Source organism: Mustela nigripes, chromosome 13 (genome assembly GCF_022355385.1).
Source record: "Mustela nigripes isolate SB6536 chromosome 13, MUSNIG.SB6536, whole genome shotgun sequence".
Lineage (NCBI taxonomy): Eukaryota > Metazoa > Chordata > Mammalia > Carnivora > Mustelidae > Mustela > Mustela nigripes.
Window position 1 is genome coordinate 3018172 of NC_081569.1, and position 20429 is coordinate 3038600.

Consider the following 20429-nt stretch of genomic DNA (forward strand, 5'->3'; position numbering starts at 1 on the left):
GGCATTTCTAGAGACGCAGCTCTGGCTGGGATGGGGGACGACGTCTTGACTGCGCTCGGGCTGATCTCTGGGGGGTGACTGCGAAGTCGCTCGTGCCCTGCCTAGTGGTTGCCTGGGAAACCGACAGTCTGAGGTCCGACCCAGCTCACATGGGTAACCTTCTCTGCTCTTATGTCGCCTCTCGCTTCTCCTTGCAAAAGACTTCTTCTTCTTTCTTTCTTTTTTTTTTTTTTTTTTTTTTTAAGATTTATTTATTTTTTAATTCATTTTAGGGAGAGAAAGAGAACACGAGTAGAAGGGGCAGAGAGAGAAAGAGAATTGCACGCAGACTCCCCACTGAGCACTCCGTGCTCGATCTTACGACCCTGAGATCTTGACCTGAGCCAGAACTGAGAGTCGGACGCTTAACCGAGTGAGCCACCCAGACACCCCAGCCCTGCAAAAATGCTCCTAATGAATGATCTGCTTGTCCTTGTTAGCAGACTTGAGCTTTTCTTTTTTTTTTTTTTTTTAAAGATTTTATTTATTTATTTGACAGAGAGAAATCACAAGTAGGCAGAGAGGCAGGCAGAGAGAGAGAGGAGGAAGCAGGCTCCCTGCTGAGCAGAGAGCCCGATGCGGGACTCGATCCCAGGACCCTGAGATCATGACCTGAGCCGAAGGCAGTGGCTTAACCACTGAGCCACCCAGGCGCCCTTCCACAGCACTTTTTCATTTCTCTGACTTTGCAAAGACTCTTGGGGAAGAATATTTACCTGTTCGGAGCCTGCCAGAGCTCCAGGACCTGTCCGCAATCTCACGGCCACTGGCCGCACGGACTCTCTAAGCCATACACACATTCAGGAAGTAGCTCCCCAATGAAACACAATAAAAATTATAGGTCATTATAAAGTTAAAGGTGGGAAATGCTGCGCGGTTTTAGGAGATGAAAGATTTCGCAGAAGAGGGACGCTCAGACCTGGATCCAGGATTTGAGAGCTAGGACACGCGCAAAGACACAAAGGCAAGCACGGGCGGACACGCTACTTTGATGACACATAGTCAGCAACTGCACATTCCCTGTTCCCAGAAAGAGTGGGCAGGGCGTGGACTCACCACCCATCTGCACGTGAAAAGGCCAGTGAGAAGACACAGACCTGACGTCTGCTTCCGGCGCCCGTGCAGGGCGGTAGCATGACATGAGAGTAAAAGGGTCTGACCGTGCCCAGCACTGAACGCAGGGCTCGGGAAATTCAGTGATGCCAGCAACTGCCCTTTCCTATTTGTCGAGATGATTCCCGATGTCAGCTAGCCCCTCCTCCCCCACTGCCAGGTCACGTACCCCAACCACATGCTTCCGGATCATCTTGGGGAGTCTGAAGCAAAGATGGGGCAAAAAAGAGGAGGGGCCGTGAGGTGGGGAATGGCCCTTACCTTCGACCAGTCTCCCACGGTGATCTGGGGAGGGCAGTCTGTTCTGGCACAGGACTTGTGGGAAGAAGCCTTGGGTCCTTGGCACAACTCATCGGAGAGATTCAAAAAGCTGCCATCGGTTAACAGCTGCCGGCAGGTGACTCTTCGATTTTGAGTCCCCCCGCCGCATGTCCTGGAGCACTGAGAAGGCAGAAGGAGGGGGTCAGGGCTCAACGGTCACAGCGGCGGTGGGGGAGGGGGGCCCCAGGCCACCATATTACCTGTTGCCACTCTTCAATGTGCCAGCTAGGCGGGCAGTCAAACTGGTTGCACGCTTGGAGGGCATGCGGCTTCTCGTCTCCACATTCCGCAGCAGGGGCCGGGGACTCCCCAGGGTGCAGGCAGTCCACCTCTCGGGTCTGGATTCCCACACCGCAGGGGGCCGAGCAGGGGCCCCAAGAGCCCGTGTGCCACCTGCACCAAAACACAACATGGCAAGTTGAAGCGTCCCGTGGGACCACATGCAATAGGCAGAGGGTACACAATTTCCAGTTCTCGGGACATCCATGCGCAGACCCGAGGGCGATGGCCGCCTCACCGCTAGATGCAAGGAAAACACAGAAACCTAACGCTGAGAGGCCAGAAATGTCGGGAAAGTGTTCAAAGGTCTATGCATCTGGGAAAGCCCAGAGTACAAGAGAAGCAGAGTTCTGCCCATTCTAGAGTTCCACCATCCATCCATAGTAAAAGCTTGGGTTTGGTTGTAAGTAGAGCCCCAAGACAAGGATGATTTATATGGGTGTCGAAAGAAATTTTAAATGCTTAAAAGCACACTTCAGGAAATTTTCAGGGCACCTGGATTCATTATTTGGAATATCCCTAAGAAAATTCTTCTCTGTTAGGATTGGATTTACAACACGTATATATAATGTGATTCCTTTCCAATAAGATCTTGGAAAAATCAGGTTTTCTCATGAAACATCTGCAAAAATGTAAAAACCATAGTAGCTGTTTGATATATATTTCCAAATTGCATTCAAGGAAGAGTTTCTCAATTCACACTCCCAGTAGAAGCATGTGAGAGTGCCTGCCTTCCTACCCGTATACCAGTACCGGACCATATCTCTGCCCCTCTGATGAGTGGAAAGTTGTACATTATAGTTAACTTAATGTATGGGTATATAATTACTAGTAAATATGGATTTTTAACTAGTTACTGTAGAGCTAGCTCACGAGGAAACAATTTTAAAATGCTTAAAATTGACATAAAAGGATGTTTGCTCCAAGAGTTTATAATAGCAAAAAGAAAAAAAATTAAATTTTACAAATTGGAAGGAAATAATCAAAGTGTTTTGCAATAAGGGGTAAAATAAATAACCGTATACTCATACGGTACAACGCTAACAACCATTAAGAAACAAAGTAGAAGTATAGTTACTGACATAGAAACAAATTTGACATTTTTTATTAGAAAACAGATAAAAATACCATATAATATTGTTTTATGCATTTATAAATGCAGAAAAAAGTCTGCATAATTATACCTCCAGATGTTAACAGTGATGATCTCTAAGTGACAGGATTTTTATTTTCTTCATTCTTACCAGTATTTCCCCCGATTTTTCTTAAAATAAACATTTATTAGAAAAAGTTAGTTCTTTGAAAAAATAGTGCTAATCTAAAGGTGACTTTCAGATTTTTTGATTTTTAATTTTCCATAATAAGCATATTTTACTTGTATAAATAAGAGGAAAAATTTAAAAATGAAAAATATTCGAGACAAATATATGGGACAAAAAATTTAAAATTTTCACTTATGAGGACAAAAGTTCACAATGAACATAAAATAATCATTCAAGTATGGAGACTGAATAAAAAGCATGAATACATATGAAGTACAGCTCCTACATACAAGAAAAATGAAAGGATAAGTAATAAAAATTTTTTAAAGCTATAAAATACTTCTCTACACCCCTGACAAATTAAGAAGGTAAAGCTTAATAAGAATATAAAAATTGGTGCACCTGGATGGCTCAGTCTGTTAAGCAGCTGATTCTTGATTTTGGTTCAGGTCATGATCTCAGGGTCATGGAATGAAGCCCCACATCAGGCTCCACAGTCAGTGGGGATTCTCTCTCTTCCTCTCCCTCTGTCTCTCCTGGCTCCTGTGTTTTCTCTCTCTCTCTCTCTCTCAAATACATACTTTTTAAAAAAAAAAAGAATATAGAAAACTAACACACTTGAAAACCTTGATTAAAGCAAATAACTTTTTAGGAAATTATAAAAAGATCTTATTCCAGAAAGAAACTAGATCCTGGGGCACCTGGGTGGCTCAGTGGGTTAATCTTCTGCCTTCAGCCCAGGTCATGGTTTCAGGGTCCTGGGATCGAGTCCTGCATCGGGCTCTCTGCTCAGCGGGGAGCCTGCTTCCCCCTCTCTCTCTCTGCCTGCCTCTCCGCCTACCTGTGATCTCTTTCTCTGTCAAATAAATAAATAAAATCTTTAAAAAGAGAGAGAGACTAGATCCTATTAACTTTGTGGTTAAGTTCCCACAAATTTGCAAGAAACAGGTGAATTCCCATGTCATTTTAAAAAGTTCCAAAGTGAAAAAGAAGAAAGAATTTTAATGCATCATGAAACTAGGAAAAACCTTGAACACAAAACTGACAAATTTATATAAAAATTGTTTTACATGTAATGGTATAGTTTAAATCTTAAATAAGAGAGAAGTATAAATCTTAAGTAAAACAGAAGCAAGTTAATCAAGGGATTAAAAGACTACCCAGTATGTGCTATGAACTAAACGGCTGAATCCCTCCCCAAATTATTATACTGAAGCCCTCATCTCCAGCATGCTGGTATTTGGGACTTTAGGAGGTAATTAGGGTTAGATGAGGTCATGAAGCTCGAGCCCTCGTGAGAAGGTTAGTGCCCTTATCAGAATAGAAACCAGAGCGCTTCCTCTCTCTTCCTGCCAGTAGGAGGACAGAGAGAAAATGCCGCTGTCTGCAAGCCAAGAAGAGAGCTCTCCTCAGAAACTGTGCCCAGCCAGCACCTTGATCTTGGACTTTTCAGCCTTCTCAGTGAGAAAATAAATTTTGTTGTTTAATCTACCCAATCTACAATATATCACTATTACAACTTGAGCTGATTAATATGATATGTTTTCTGACCACTGTGGAAGTATATTAGACAATCCCCAAATATTTAGAAGTTACACAATAATCATCTAAATTCCTCATGGGCCAAAGGAGAAACCACAATGGAAATAAATAGCTTTTTAAAAATGCAGGTTAATAAAAATATGAAGTGCTAAAATCTGTGGAATGCAGCTAAAGCCATGATTTCAAGAAAATCAATAGCCTTAAATGGACATTGTAAAAAGAAATGCTGAAAGTCATAATCTAGATATCCATTTCAAGAAATTAAAAAAAATACAGTAAATTAAACAAAACAAGCAGAAAAGAACAAAATATATGAGACTAGATATAAATGAGCCAGAAAATAAAATAAAAGTTGCCTCTTCAAAAGACTCATAACATTGATAAATTCATGGTGATTTATGAAGAACAAAAAAGGTGAACCATAAATTACCAGCAACAAGACTTAAAGAGAGAATCTCAGAGGCATTAAAAATAAAGAGTGCACATGTGTAATGAAAATCACTGTATGTCAATAAATTTAAAATTTTGCATAGACTGAAAATATTCCTACAACAACCAAATAATCAAAATTAACTCATAAATATAGAGAACTCTGACTAGTCTCTATAGCTATTAAATTAAATTTGTTATTTAAAATATTTTAAAAATAGGGGCGCCTGGGTGGCTCAGTGGTTTAGTTAAAGTCTCTGCCTTCAGCTCAGGTCATGATCCCAGGGTCCTGGGCTCTCTGCCTGCTTCCCTGTCTCTGCCTATTTGTGATCTCTGTCAAATAAATAAATAAAATCTTTTTTAAAAATTTACACAATATTTTAAAAATAAACTCAAATGTCAGATACCTTCCTTGGTGAATTATTTAAGGCATAAATAATTCCAACCTTACATAAACTCTCCAGAAAATGTAAAAAGAGGGAAAACTTTCCCCAACTCATTTAGGTTAATGTCACTCATAAACACAGAGTAAAAATCCTAAACAAAATATTAACAATGAAGTGATGTATACAAAGAATATTATTACATCATGACCAACTTGGGTTTTTTCCAGGAAGGCAAAGTAGTTTCGACCCTGGAAAATCAGTCAGTGTTTATGATAGTAACAAAATGTTAGAGAGAAATCATGCAATCATTTCAACAGAGGCAGAAAAACATTGGATAAATTTCAACAGCTATCATGATCCAGAACTTTCTTAATCTGAATAGACGCCCCCCAAAAAGCAAATGGTGGTAGTAGATGGGCCAGAGACTAGAGCAAGATATTTTCATTCCTCTCTGTTTCAAAAAAAAAAAAAAAAAAAAAAAAAAGGAAGAAAGAAAGAAAGAAAAGAAAAAAACAGCAATGACACTGAAAGAAAGACATAAGAATAAAGCTATTGTCCCATATGAAACAAACATCTCAGTAAACCAGAAATCAACCGAAGCACAGTGTTAATATGGACTAAAGTTGTCCCGGTCTAGTGGAGATCGGGACTGGAAACTTGCAATGGCAGCTAGGAGCTCAGTTTGTGTGGGGAAATTAAAAACATAGCACCAAAGCGAGGGGGTCACTTCTAGAAACACAGTAGGGCAAGGCTCCCTGACCCTCCATAAAGGGCTATTTGTGTGGTCTTGTTTTTTTTTTTTTTTTTTTAGATTTTATTTATTTATTTGACAGACAGAGATCACAAGTAGGCAGCGAGGCAGGCAGAGAGAGAAAGGGAAGCAGGATCCCGGCCGAGCAGAGAGCCCAATGCGGGGCTCGATCCCAGGACCCTGGGATCATGACCTGAGCTGAAGGCAGAGGCTTAACCCAGTGAGCCACCCAGGTGGCCCCTGTTTGTGGTTTTTAAATTCTCAGAGGAGTCTTTTTTTAACCCAATTTACTGAGGTATGACTGATATGTAAACAGTTGTATATATTACTCAGTGAGTTGGGGAGTAAGGACCCCTGTAAGTCCATCAGCACCATCAGGCCATAAACACATCCATTTTCTCCCAAAGTCTCCCTCCATCCCTATTCTTATTCTAACTCTTTAGCACCATCATGGTTACCATTACTGTTATTCTGGGTGGGGTAAAACCACCTACCGTAAGATCGACCCTCTTACCAAGTTTGAAGTACACAATGACACAGCATTGCTAGCTAGAAGCGTGATGCTATAGCTTCCCAGAACTCGCTCATCTCGCCCAGCTGTACCTTCGCACCCTTTGACCATCCCCTCCCATCTCCCCTCCCCCAGCCCCTGGCAGCCATCCTGCTACTCTCTGCTCCTGTAAATTTGACTACTTCAGAGCCCACAGATAATGAGATCACCCAGCATTTTTCGGTGTCTGGCTTCTTTCATTGAGCATGATACAGGGGAGGCTTTTTTTAATTCCTTCCACTCACAGGCAAAGCCAGGACAGATAATTTTCCTTGAGATCTGCCTTTTCGGGGTGGATTTTTTTCCAATGTGTCTTTTCACTGAGGTAGATCCTGGCTTCATATGGGAATCTCCATTCCATTCCTTATTTCCTGGAGATCCAATGACTTGTCTGTTTCCAGAAAAAAAAATAACTGTTAAAGCCAAAGGTCTAGATTTGTGCCATTGGCAACTGTCCCCTATGGAAGCCCTAACTTAAATACAAGGTTACCATGCTAGATCCATGCTATAGTTCTTTTCTTTTCTTTTTCTCCCTTCCTTCCTTTCTTTCCTTCTTCTTTCTTTTTTCTTTCACTTATGAGGATTTATCTTACTTTCTCACAAGGGTCGTTTTACATTTCAAGTTGTTTTATTCATCTTTTACTCAGTATTTTAGAATCTTTTAGTAGAAGGGTCTTCAGTATATCTAGTTCATCGCTTGAGTAAAAATGGACCTTCACATACTCAGAACAATTATTTTTGCAAGGTTAGCTCTAGGTGGATCATGATTTCCCCATAGTATTCTAAAGATATTATTTCTTTACTTTTTTGGGAACTTTAGCTGTTAATAAGTTGTTAGTTGATATGTCTTTTAGGTCTTACAACTCTTAAGATTTTCTTATCATCTTTGACTTCCGGCAGTTTTGCTATTATGTATCTAAGTGGGATTCATTTTCATTTATTTCTCTTGACACTAGGAACAGACATTTTTTTTTTCTTAAGTTTTAGTAAACAGTTTATTTAATATCTTGTTTCTCTGCCCTTACCGGTTCTTACCTTTCTTCTCTTTTCCCCACACTTTCAACTTTCCATTCTTTAATTCTCTTGACTTCCTCAGTGCTACCTTTAAAGCAGCAATTCTTTCTTCCCTTGTTTGTAGGTTACTTATTTTTCGCTGGGTTTCAAAATTTCTGAGTTGTGTAACTGGTTCTTTTTAAGACTCCCCTATTGTGACTATATTTCTGCCCGTGTCTATTTCACAATTTCTAGTTCTTTACATGGATACTATTTACCAACTTAGATCACCAAAGAGCTCAGGGACACAGTCTTTCTCAGACTGTTCTTGTATTTTGACTTCATCTGGAGTGAGTTCAGCTTTCAGCTGCTGAGTCTGCTGACCATCTTCATTGGTATTAGGTTTCTCCGTGTGCTTTGGGATTTCATTCTGCAGGCTCAGTTTGGTTTCTCTCTCCCCACCTCCCTTTGTCCTATTCTCTGACACTTCCCCTCGGGGCCTACAGTGTTGCTTACTTCCATCTAGCCCTCCAGCATCTCCAGTCCAGAACCAAATCTCATACGGACAACACCGCACAGAAGCCCCATATGGACACTGACGATCCAATCACTGAGCCAACGTGTGATTTGTGGCTACACGGTTGTATCTCCCCTCCACCCCCACAGGCGAGTAGCCTCATCTATACAATGCCTTCAGTTTGTGATCAGCAGCAGCTTTTTTCCTGCTTCTATTCCCAAAGGAGCAGTGAATGTGGTTCTTTCTAATCAGTAAAAAGGAAGATATTTCGGCCCTACCTTCTATGGAACTGAACTCTCATGAGTCTTGACTGCTTGGAGTCTCAAGTCCACAAGAACCACAGGTCTGTTTTCACTCACCACTTCACACTTTCTTTCCATTCCCGGCCCACATAGTTCTTTTCATGATATGGTCTTCAGTGTGTTGTTTTAATTTCCCTGCACTTACACTGCCTCTACCATTGATCTGTGTTTGGAACAGAAGGTAAAATTAAAACACCAGCTTAACTGGAAGCCTACCAATTAGCTGGGTAGTAACTGATTATATCTAAATTTCCAGTAGCGTTGGAGGTGAGGGAACTCACCAACAGTAGAAATATATATCATATTTTGATGACAACCGAGCTATATGGATAAATAATTAAAAGCATGAGGTTTCACTATCAATTCAGCTTAAGTATATAACGTATTTGGAATGACTGCTGGATAATCATCTTTCAAGAAAGTGTATAGCTAGAAGAATCCATCAGAGGCACAAGGGACTGGAAATGAAACCACTGTTAGGCAAGAAACGGGGAACTGTTTCTTCTTAACAGACTGAAGACTAAATACAGGGTTTTTTAAACTTCGAGAATTGGGTAACAAGGTAAAGCAAGGAGGTAGAGAAACACATTACTCTTGCCTCTTGCTTTCTGACTTCTCTCCCTAGCAGTGCCGATTGCTGTCAGAGAAGAAAGCTCCCCTCAGACGAGTGGGACCATTATGTAACCCCTGCGTGTTTCTACAAGCTGCTGGCTCTCCCCTGGAAAAACCGGACTCCATAAATAGCAGACACTCAGCAGTTATGGCATAGACCGGGGGGATGGGGAGTCACTCCATAAGAGCAAATAAACATACAACACCCCACCTTGGAGAGTCCAGCCTAATTCATCAAATGTGTTCGCCTTTGGGTAAACAAAGATCCATGGACTGTCCGGCCCGATCTCAGTGGTAACTTTCACCCTGGGGTGATATTTTACTGCTATTGCCCTTGGAGTCAGTAAATATTTGTGTGGAAAATATTATGCAACACCCTGTTCCTGTTATTCCTACACCACTGGTTTCTAGAACCTAAAACATTTTTGTAAACTTACCTTCACTTTGGCACCCACCCTTTGTCTCTGCTGGGTTTTTTCCAATATAACTCTCAAGCTTCGAAAAGTTTATTAAATTTGCAATTTTTGAAACGAGGAAGAGTATTTCCCTTCACATAAAAACAGACTCTTAATTTTGCAAAGTGGCCAAGACATGTTGCGCGCTCTATTATTATTCCCAGCTTGGAGGGAAGCTCTGTGGGCAAGACGGTGCCGGAGAAGATAATGCGTGATCATTCTTGTTGAGGCCCAGAGATGAGGGCACGGGGCTGCTGCCGCACACGGGACAGGTTGGCTCGCTTCCCTCAGCAGCCCTAAGGAACAGGGTCTGCACTCGGTACTAACTCTTGCTGGGGTTTGGGGAGCCAGGGAAGGGAAGCACTGTAGACTGAACTCAACCCTACTGATGGCCGCCTGGTCAGCTCAGGGGAAGGCTATTCCGAAAAGACCCGGTTGAAAGACCGGGCACGGCTCTGAAGACTTGAGTAAAAAAATGCAACTTGAAAGCAGCCTCAATGGTGAAAGGAATCGGAGTTGAAAGGAACCTGCTGGCACAAAGTCCAGCATTTTCCATCATTACTCAGATGAAGAGGCCCAGAGGGGCCCAGAGGGCTAAGGCACTGCCTGAGATTCCTGGAGGGGGCACAAGTGGGGCACCACCCCATGCCCCCCGCCCACCCCCAGTCCTCTCTCAACTATAAAGAGATCCCCTCTCTCAGGGGTCTCAGCATAGGGTCCTCCGTCATGTTCTGTCGGACTTCATTACACCAGTGAGAAATGACGGCTTTTCTGGGAGAGATTTCACTTTTTTTATGGAGAAGAGAGATCCAGACGGCGGGCACAGTATGTGCAAAGGCCCAAAGGCAGGAATGAACACGAGCGTGGGTCACGGTGAACATTTACCGTAGCTGCTGACACGGTCCTCGGGGCATGTGTGTGCCTCCGTGTATGTGTGCGTGTGTGTGAGTGTGTGTGTGCGTGTGCCAAGGGTGGTAGTAACAGGAGATGTGGTCCAAGAACCTAAAAGCAGGGGCACAAAAGACTTTATAGGATGCTATGGACTGAATTATTTCCCCACAAAAGTTGTTGAAGCCCTGACTCCTAGTTCCTGTGAATGTGATCTTATTTGGAAATAGGGTCTCTGATCGATTCAGATGACGTCATTTCTATTGGGCGCCAACCCAATATAACTGGTACCCTCATAAAAAGTGGACGTTTGGACAACGGGACAAGCAGAAGGAAGACAATATGGAAACCTGGGGAGAACAGCATCCACAAGCCAAGGAACGCCTACCAGGAGCTGGGAGAGAGACCTGGACCAGGTTCTCCCTCCCAGTCCCAGAAGGAGCCAACCCTGCCTGCCCCTTGATCTCGGACTCCCCAGCCTCCAGAACGGAGACAATCATCTTCTGTTGTTTAAGCCACCTTATCCACAGTACTGTGTGACAGCAGCCCCAGGAAGGTCACATACATGCCAAAGTAAAGAACACAGACTGTGATCCTCAGGTAAGGAAAGTTCCTGGAGGGTTTTATGTGGGAGCCTCTCACGGTCACCGCGATTTAGAAATTTCTATGAAGCTCATCCCTGTGTGTGGGGGTCAGAGCAGGAAACCCAAGAGGAGAGAGTTTATTTGGCTACGATGGAAACAGTTCATGCAAAATCTCTCTGCACAGAGGCAGGGGCAGTTGGGAATGGCTGGGGAGGACTGCTAAGAGGTTGAGAGAGACGGCGTCGTGAATCGTGTCCACATCCTCAGTTGAGAAATGAAACCAGAAAAAGCCGCTTAACACAAAGAAGAAGAAGAAACTCAAACTCTATGATAAATAGAATAAATAGTAGGGAAATGTATGATTTGGACTTCACCTTAAAAAAATGAAACTAAAAATAATGAAATCAAGTTATTTATACCATGCACTGAACGTAATGTCAGTGGTCATGGTCATGGCAACTCAGTCTGCTCCTTCTTAGAACAAAGAATCGATTATTCTGCATTTTCTCTCTCGCTCGCTCGCTCTCTCTCTTTTTTTTTTTTTTGCTAAAAAAATTGCATGATGACCCACTACAGCGGTCTTCACTTTCAGAGCTGGATCATAACAGGGTTGTTTTTGCAAAAGCAAAACTGAGTTTCACCATGTCCTCAGCCCCCTTGGTGGGCCCTGCTGGGCAAATCCCTCTCACTTTAACCCTGCTTTGTTTGTTTTTGTTTTTTTAAATATTTTACTTATCTATTTAATTGATGGAGAGAGAGATAAAGAGAGAGGGAACACAAGCAGGGGGAGTGGGAGAGGGAGCAGATGCGGGGCTCCATCCCAGGACCCCAGGATCATGACCTGAGCCGGAGGCAGACGCTTCACGGACTGAGCCCCCCAGGCGCCCCTGAAGCCTGCTTTGTGTTGGCACCTGTGTCCATTTTCTGTTCAATTGGCCACTTGTGCCCAAGTCCTCACTTGCCAATGGCTTGGGCTACAGAGAAAGACCCAACGGGGGAAGACTAGCTTTCCGTTGACGGGGAGTAAGATTTGGAGCTAGAAATAAAGCACACTCCAAATTTATGGGTGACCGTTTCTTTTTTTCACCCCTCCTTGTTTATGACTACAGAACTGCACACTTAGCCCAACCGTGGTCACCATTTGGAGTCTGTATAAATCCCAAATCGTTTCGTTTGTAGTCCTCTTTCCAGAAGGCCCGCGCCGGCTGGCGTCGAGAAAGGGGAGGTGGTGGAGGATTCCAACCTCGTGGGAAAACGTGTTGGGGGAGGACACTCTGTGTCTCCCCTCGCTGTGCTTCCCCTTGTCCCTCACCCCGGCTCAGGCGGGTGGCTGTCTGCTCCCATCTACAGAGCCTCGGGGGCGGGGATGTGTCAGCGAAGGTAAACAGAAATCCTGGCTTTTCCAAAAATATCTAAGTCAGTGTTTCCAGTATTAGAATAAGAAACAACTGAGAAATGTAGATAACAAATTTGGATTATGAGAGCTTAATAGAAGTGCCATTTCTCCAAAGATAAAAGGGGACACTCCCAGTAGCTCTACACTCAGCATTACCCCCATACGACCGATGCTCTGGGAAAGGTCTAGACGTACCCGTTAAAGCGAGCATCCTAACCCCGGGTTAGATCAAGCCTCCCTAAAACCCCTCCTGTATGTCTCTTCGGCAATCTTGGATCATTCCGGAATGCAGTAAACATGGGGGAGGGGGAGGCAAGCAGGAAGGGAAGCAGGTATCCCTGTGCTGTTCCTGGGCTCAGGTCCTCACTGCTTCTCAGCGGAGCACAGCGAGGTAGCTCCAACACGAGTCAGGACGTCCCTGGGATTTCCTGACCCTATAGCTGAAGTCGGCAATATGGTCACGGGAATACAACCCCGTTCCTGCCCCCACTGGAGGGGTGCCCTCACCAAAGATGAAAGCACACATTGGAGCCGGGCTCGCCGGGAGCCTGTGCCCGTTGGAGGGGCAGACGCGGGAGAAAAAGGCCGTGTGCAGGGCAGGAGGGCTGGAGTCCTAGCGTGGTCCATCCCGACCCCCAACTCCCTCAGACCACCAAGGCAGGAATTTTATATCACAGCCAACACATCTCAGGGAATCAAAGTCAGAAGGGTCGAGAGAATTCCAGAACCCAACTTATTTCCTGAATAAACATAAAATACACCGGTCCCCACTCCAGGACGGCCGGGGAGACACAAGGATCTGCCTGCGTGACTTAGAGTCCCAGAGGTTGCAAACCTGACTTTAGGGAATAAAGGCACCTTGTTAGATGGGTGATATGATTACCAAGAGGCAGGTAAGAGATTCTGGCAAAGAGGGAGAGGAGCAGACCAGGAATGACTGCTATATTTTTGGCAATTGATTAGTGATGGAAGCATGATCAAGCCAACGAAGGCAAAGGACTGAAGAAGGAAAAAGTGGGTGGTTGGCTTCTGGAAGCTCTTGGGTCAGAAGCCAAGGATGAAGAGGCATCGTCCTCTGCAGCCAGCAACGCCCAGGGAGAGAAGAACATGGGGAAAACTTAGCCTCGCTTCTGATAAAATTCCCCAGGATCTCATAAGGACTTAAGCAGGGAAGAGGATTAACTTTTAGGGTCAACCTTTCAGACCAAGGAGACCAAAAATAAGTTGACGTCATCTGTTCATAGGGGCCTGTACCAGTGCACCCCTCAGTCTGAGATCTGAGGCAAGTCAGCGGGAGCGGTGGCAATAACCGGCGTGTAGCTAACAAGTAGGAGATCCGCTCAGTCACTCCACAAACACGGCCCGAGCACTGACCGGGAACGTGTGCTGACTCTACCGCGGAGCCCGAGCTCTTCGATGTGGCGGGAGGCAAAGCAGTGCCCTTGAGGAGGCAGAAGAGAACAGTACCGCGGACTCCATGGTTCTGCAAACACAGACCAGCTGATGTTCGTTCCCAAGAGCCCGGCTAACAGCGGTTCCTGCTTACCTCAGCGGTCCCCGTGCACCCAGCAGGAATCTGGCCGGCGCACGAAGTGAATGGAGAAGAGAGAACGTCTCCCCAAGCCGGGAGAGGGTGGGCACCAGCCTCTATGCACACGTGGGTGTCTCTGCGGGAGAGGGTGTTAGTCCCACACGGCATCGCGGGAGCACGGGCCAGCACGTACCTGGGGGGGCAGGGCTCGGTGTTGCAAGCCTGGCTCATGGCTGGCGGACGGTGGAGCGTGTCGCACAGGCTGTCGCTGACTGTGCTCTGGGTCTGGGTGTGCAAGCACACGGCTATGGCTTCCTGACGGCCTGCAGGTGGGAGACAGCAAAATGCAAGTGACTTAGAATATCTTATTGTGGAGGGAAGAGGGGGTGTGGGGACTTCTTGAGCCGCTGCCCTCTGACTACGCCGCTCGGTTCCAGGTTGCATTGCAGGGGGCACATGGGGGCAAACAGCTGCGCATTTTCCAAAGTCTTCCTGCCTGTAATATTCACCCCACCGTCTTTCCTGCCCACATACACTCCCCTTGAAAACCAAAGAAGCACCCGACCCCCCTCATAACCTTGTGAGGTCCAAAGAATGGTCTCACCATCTCCAGTTCATTAGTTGAATAATAAGGACACTGAGGTTTAGAGAGAAATCAAGACATCCAAAAAAACGGGGGGGGGGGGATAGATTCAAAACTAAAAATTAGATTTCCTGTCTCCTAAGCCAGAGCTCTGTCTTCGTCCTGCAGGGACAGTCAACCAAGCAGGGACTGTCCTTGAGCAAACAGGAAACTTCCACAGGCTGATCTTTGCTTTGGGGCCCGTGTAGCCCCAAAGCCCACATCTTCACCCCTATTCTTCGTCTATGGAGACAAAAAGAATTATTGGAAAATCAGAACTGCACAAGGTATAAATCAAACTCCGGATGAGAAAGGAATCACATAAAAATTGTAACAGCAACTTGACTCTGCTATTGGAAATATGCAAATGTATTCAGTTTCACACAAGAATGTGTGTTCCATTAGGTTTGAAGACTGTGGTTCTCTTTCCGAATGCCATGTTTCAATCCATCCGTTTTATGGTATTTTACAGAGTGCCGAATAGGCCAAAAGGATATTTAAAATACACATCGGTGAGGTGAGGTTCTTTCCACTGCATTTTCTCCTGCTGTCTTCAGTTGGAATCTCACGTTCCCAGCCATAGCGGGATGCGATCTCCAATCTCCAGGGATCGCCCATGACGTTTTTTTTTTAAAGTAAGGACTAGCTAACTTGAGATACCGAGGGGACACAGCAACAACTGAATCACCAGTTTCCATTCGCAAATGTCAAGCTTCGTCCTGACTCTGTCTGGACACAGATGCTCCTTTTCTAGCAGGGCTGCCTTTCTTTTTTGTCAGAGAAAAGCCCGATTACCTTGTACATGTATTTTAATTTGTAATCAAAACACTTTAGAAAATGTATACAGAGCCAATTTTGGAGTGTTTTCTGAAGATGCAATGGGTCTAATGTCATCTCATTTAACCATTCGGATGAAATATTAGACCCCGCATTCTCTGTCTTAAAGCAAGCATAGTCAAAAGAATGTAAAAATCAATAGGTGGCTTAGGATACTTATTGGGGTAAAATGTATTTTCTAAAGACGACCATAAAAATACCTTCCACCTCACATACTCAACCTATGAGATCACTTCAATGCTTTTCACTTCAAGAGGCTTGATAAGAGCTTTATCGTCAAAAGGAGAAGCAAAAAATATAAATATAATTTTACTTCTTATGCTTAGCAAAACTTGGGTGGTAACGGTGATGCCTTCTGGAGCTATGAAATAAATGAAGCATTAAAATTTCAGTATAATTTTTTCTAATCCATCTCTTTGGTCATATGAGGCAATATCCCTCAGTCCATGCTTGACTTCTACAATGTCATAATAAGAGGGTCTTTCGGGGGCAGAAATCATATTCAAGGCCTTCATCAAGAAATGAATTAACATGGGGGGAGGGATTCGAAAAAGGGAGGCAGAGCCAATTAACACATTTCCTTGTTTGGTTTCAGGTTCACATGAGTTGGTTTTCTTGCACGCAAGTCTTGAGTAATTCAACATTCCAAATAACATAACACACACACACACACACACCCCTCTCAGTACGAAATAAATACCCAGAGCGATGAAGAACATCACTCTTTAAGGTACTCTGTCCAGTATTTTTACATCAAGTTGTAAGATAAAAATGAAAAAATGCATTGAGTAAGAAAAGTATGTTGATTTAATAATGGAAGAGCCTTGGGCCCTAGAAAGAGACATGAACATGGTCTTGAAGCACTAGCGGAACAGGAACAAGAACCGATCCTCTATTAGTCTATAAACTGCAGTAAGTCCCAAAAGCCAGAGGTCATGCCGCTCACATTCTCTGACCACCGCAGAGTCCAACTGTAAACACATAACAACAAAACCCCCAAGTCCAGCCATTGGAATTTTCTAGACGTCATTCCCTATATAACTCTTGGTCAGAAAGAGTGAATGGATCCCACAGTATTTGTGGTCAAAAAAAAAAAGAGGAGAGAGAGGCTTAAGACAAACTGAGACCAGATGAACAGCTCATAATAACAATACCATCATGAAACGGATGCCTTTTTTTTTTTCCCCAAGAAAACCTAAATAAGGGAAATTACTTGAAAATTAAGATCTTGACTGAAACAATAACCAGGAGTGGGGGGCGGGTCTTGAAAATGACGTCCGAGACCCAGCCACAATGCTCCTGCCTCAGTCCCGTCCAAGAGGGAAAAACAGGAATGGGTAAGAACCGGGGCTTTCAAACTTTTTAAATAGGTAATATCCATGATATAACATTTCTTAGAAGATGTTCTTTATTGATTTGGGAGAGAGAGCACGCATGAGCCGTGGGGACGGGCAGAGGGAGAGGGAGAAACAGGCTTCCTGCTGAGCAGAGAGCCTGACATGGGGCTCGATCCCAGGACCCCAGGATCCCAACCTGAGCTGAAGCAGACGCTTCACTGACTGAGCCCCCTGGGTGCCCCGTGACATAAACCGTTTGACGCTGTTGGGAGGTCTGGAAAACTCCGATTCGTGGTACCGCGACTACAACACTGTCGGCGGCATCGGTTCAAGGGAAAGAGAATGTCGCTACTTCATAGCACGTGGCCCTGTACCGGCACCTGCCCGGGCCACCCTGAACAGAACAGTGAGTCTGTTTTCCTCCCTCTCCACTGCTCAATGCCCAGGTTGCAGCCCCGCAGACCGGGGAGGTCTGTGAGTGCGTCGCAGGCACGGCGGTGGCCCGGGGAGGGGGCGGGGGGGGGGGGGGGTGGAGCGTGACACGCAGCCCAGGCTTTGCTGGAGCCTGACAGGAAGCCACCCCTGCACGCAGACTGGCTGGAAGAGACGACAGCTCCGGGCCCGTCGGGACTCAGAGCTCTGGAGAGAACAAGACAGGGGTGGCGGCCCCTCCGCATCGGAAGCACATCTCCGTGCGGAGTGAGCGAGCAGGAGCCCCAGGGGCCGGCTGGGGTTGCAGCGTCCCCCTTCCCCCTGTGGGGAGTCGTGCTTGGACTCTGCCCTGTGAAACGGGGGACACCGACACGTGTGATGCCATTCCCAGATCCTATACCGGATCCTATACCAGCCCATTGTAGTCAGTCGGGTAAGAGCAGTGTGCCGTGACCTCCCACATTGCTGCATTCGCTCCCCAAATCACTCACACACAAACGCACTCACACATACACACACAAAAGCACCAGGAACTTCCTGCCATCAGGCACAGAGACCCACTGCTTCTTGCACACAGAGAAGCCTGGCCTGTTTCCATTAGGAGCTGCCTCTTCCACATCTCGAGACCGAGCTCTACCCATGGGTCACTTCCTCTCCTTTCCATCTTCCCAGGAAACCTGTGGACGACTTCGCCTTTTGATTTCACGCCGGAGCTTTCTCACTTCCTTGTAAGTGTCCCCGAGCCACTCGGGCATTGACAAACACAACACGCACAACCCATGATGCCTTCTAGCCTTTTCGCCTTCTCTGTCTTCTCTATCACTAATTTTGCCCCCAAAGTATCTATTCCTTTCATCTCTAACATAGCCACCCGTGGCTCCTTCCTCCATCCTTTCAAAGCGGACTCTCAGTCACCAGCGGCCTCCCGCTCTCTTCCCCGAGATTCTCGTTCCTACCCCGGCTTCGGCGCTCTCCGCACACAGATGACTCGTGAATGTCTATGTCCAGCTACATCTTCGCACTTTGCCTCGGATTCACGCGTGCAACGGTCTACTTAGCATCCCTACTGGGGGAAGACCGAAGGCATGTTGAAGTCATTCCATCCGGAACTGAACGCGTGATTTCCTTGTGCCCAAGTGGTCCTCCGGGGAGCACGCGTCATCCCAGAGAAGAATCCAGACTCGGACTGGCCACCTCACTCCCCCTCACCCCCTCCACACACAGACTCCCGCCTCCGACCCGTCTCTCTAAGTCATCTGCCGTCCACCATCTCCAGCATCCTCACCACCAAACGCCAAGCCCTCACCTGGATGAGACAACGGCTTCTTACCACAGCCTCCCTTACGTCTGTGCTTATCCCTTCCAACCCCCCCCCCCTTTTTTTTTACAGTACATCTGGGCTCACCTTTTTGAAATAAATACAAGTTGAATCCTGTAACTCCCACTTTGGTTCTCTGAGTGGCTTCCCTTTGATCTGGGGATCAAGAACCAAGTCAGCTTTGCGTAACGCAGTCATCGGCCCCTGCCTTCCTCCCCGGCGTCAGCTCGCCGTCTTCCGGAGTGTTCCGGCTGCACCTGCCTTCTTCATTCCCAGGACGGACCATGCACCTGCCACCCACCTGCTCTTTCGTTTGCTGAACGAATTCCTCATCTTTCAGATTTAAGTTCCAGTGTCATTGCTTTTAGGGAAGCTTCCCCTGACTTCCCTAATTAGGTCAAGTCTATTATATGCCTCCTTAGCACCATGTATCTCTTTTGCTATCACCAGCTGTGAGTTACATACATGTGTGGGATTATGTGATCAGCACCCCCCCCCCCACCGTGTGAGTTAGGGACGACCGAGTCACCATCACCTAGCCCAGCGCCTACCACAAAGAAACATGCGACCACTATTTGTAGAATGTTATTTTTGAGAACAACAGAGGTTCCTGCCCCTTTCAGGACAAAGGGAAGCTTGGCCTTGCCCGCACTGCTCACCGCTGTTTTTGTGATCCCAGAGGATGCAATGAGACATAACGCTTACATAAGATAAATAACTATTTGAAAGGGAAAAATGAAACCATCTTTCATTACGGATGATTATTTTACTTAGAGAATTCATAAGAATGGACTCGAAAATGAGTAGATATTTTAAGAGGAGCTCAGAAAATCAGATCTTTTAAAAGTGAAAAAAATGGGAGCATTAGAAGAAGAATGCCCTATTATTATTCTATAATCAAATAATCATCCCACTAACACTTATCATAGACCACGTGCCACGCGCTGTGATTAGGCACTTCTCCTACATCACCTTGTTAAATAAGCATCTCACAAAAATGAGCCTCTACAAACTTATATAAGTGGCTGGAAGAGAGTGGCAGAGCTAAGGCTCAAAGTGCGACCAGGCTTCAAGTCCATGCGATCTGCTACTAGCTTGTGCAGTTAGAGAAAAAGAAGGTAAAAATTGAAGGTCGTAAGTGCAACAAATAACATAAAATACAAACAAATGTTCTGGTGAGGAATGTTTATGATGTAGTAAGTTACAAAACCTTCAGAGAGGAGAAGGGAGTTGGGGGAAACTGGAAGGGGAGGTGAACCATGAGAGACTACGGACTCTGAAAAACAATCTGAGGGTTTTGAAGGGGCGGGGGTAGGAAGTTGGGGTACCAGGTGGCGGGTATTATAGAGGGCACAAATTGCATGGAGCACTGGGTGTGGTGCAAAAATAATGAATACTGTTATGCTGAAAATAAATAAAAAATAAATTTAAAAATTTATGCAAAAAAAATAAATTTAAAAATTTATGGGAAAAAAAAAAAAAACAAACCTTTGCACGGGGGGTGGGGGTCCTTGGAAAGGCAAGCCGATCTTCCAGGACGTCTGTGTGTGTGGGCATGCACATACACATGCACACGCAAGGCTGCACATACACATGTGCCCCCTGGAAGCTGGAAATTCAATATGTCTGCATTCTTCATGCTTTCGGGAATGAAAAAAGAATTCTCTGTTGCCACTCCCGTGTGAGAACAGATTCAGGAAATCTTCTCAAGTATCAGCAATTCCGATGAATAGATTAATTGATTTTCTGTATGATGTGAAGATAAGTTAGAAGACACAAGTACACAGATTGTCAAGATGTAACGAAAGGCTTATCTTTTCAGAAATCTGCAGTTTGCCTATATTACTTTTCTATCAGAAACAGGAATGTTGGAGAAATAGCCAGGTGCCTGGGGAAATCCTATTTTCCTGTGGTATTCAGTTACGGCAGACCA

General features: G+C 45.3%; 1 protein-coding gene across 1 annotated transcript in view; it reads right to left on the bottom strand.

The window, feature by feature from the left end:
* The window catches only part of ADAMTSL3 (ADAMTS like 3), a 340647-nt gene that overhangs the window by 84102 nt on the left and 236116 nt on the right, over positions 1–20429 (bottom strand). Inside the window, exons 17-19 of the mRNA XM_059371168.1 lie at positions 14144–14273; positions 1674–1866; positions 1414–1593 (exon numbers count right to left, since the gene is read on the bottom strand). Coding sequence (XP_059227151.1) covers positions 1414–1593; positions 1674–1866; positions 14144–14273 — 503 coding nt within the window. The remainder of the gene's footprint in view (positions 1–1413; positions 1594–1673; positions 1867–14143; positions 14274–20429) is intronic.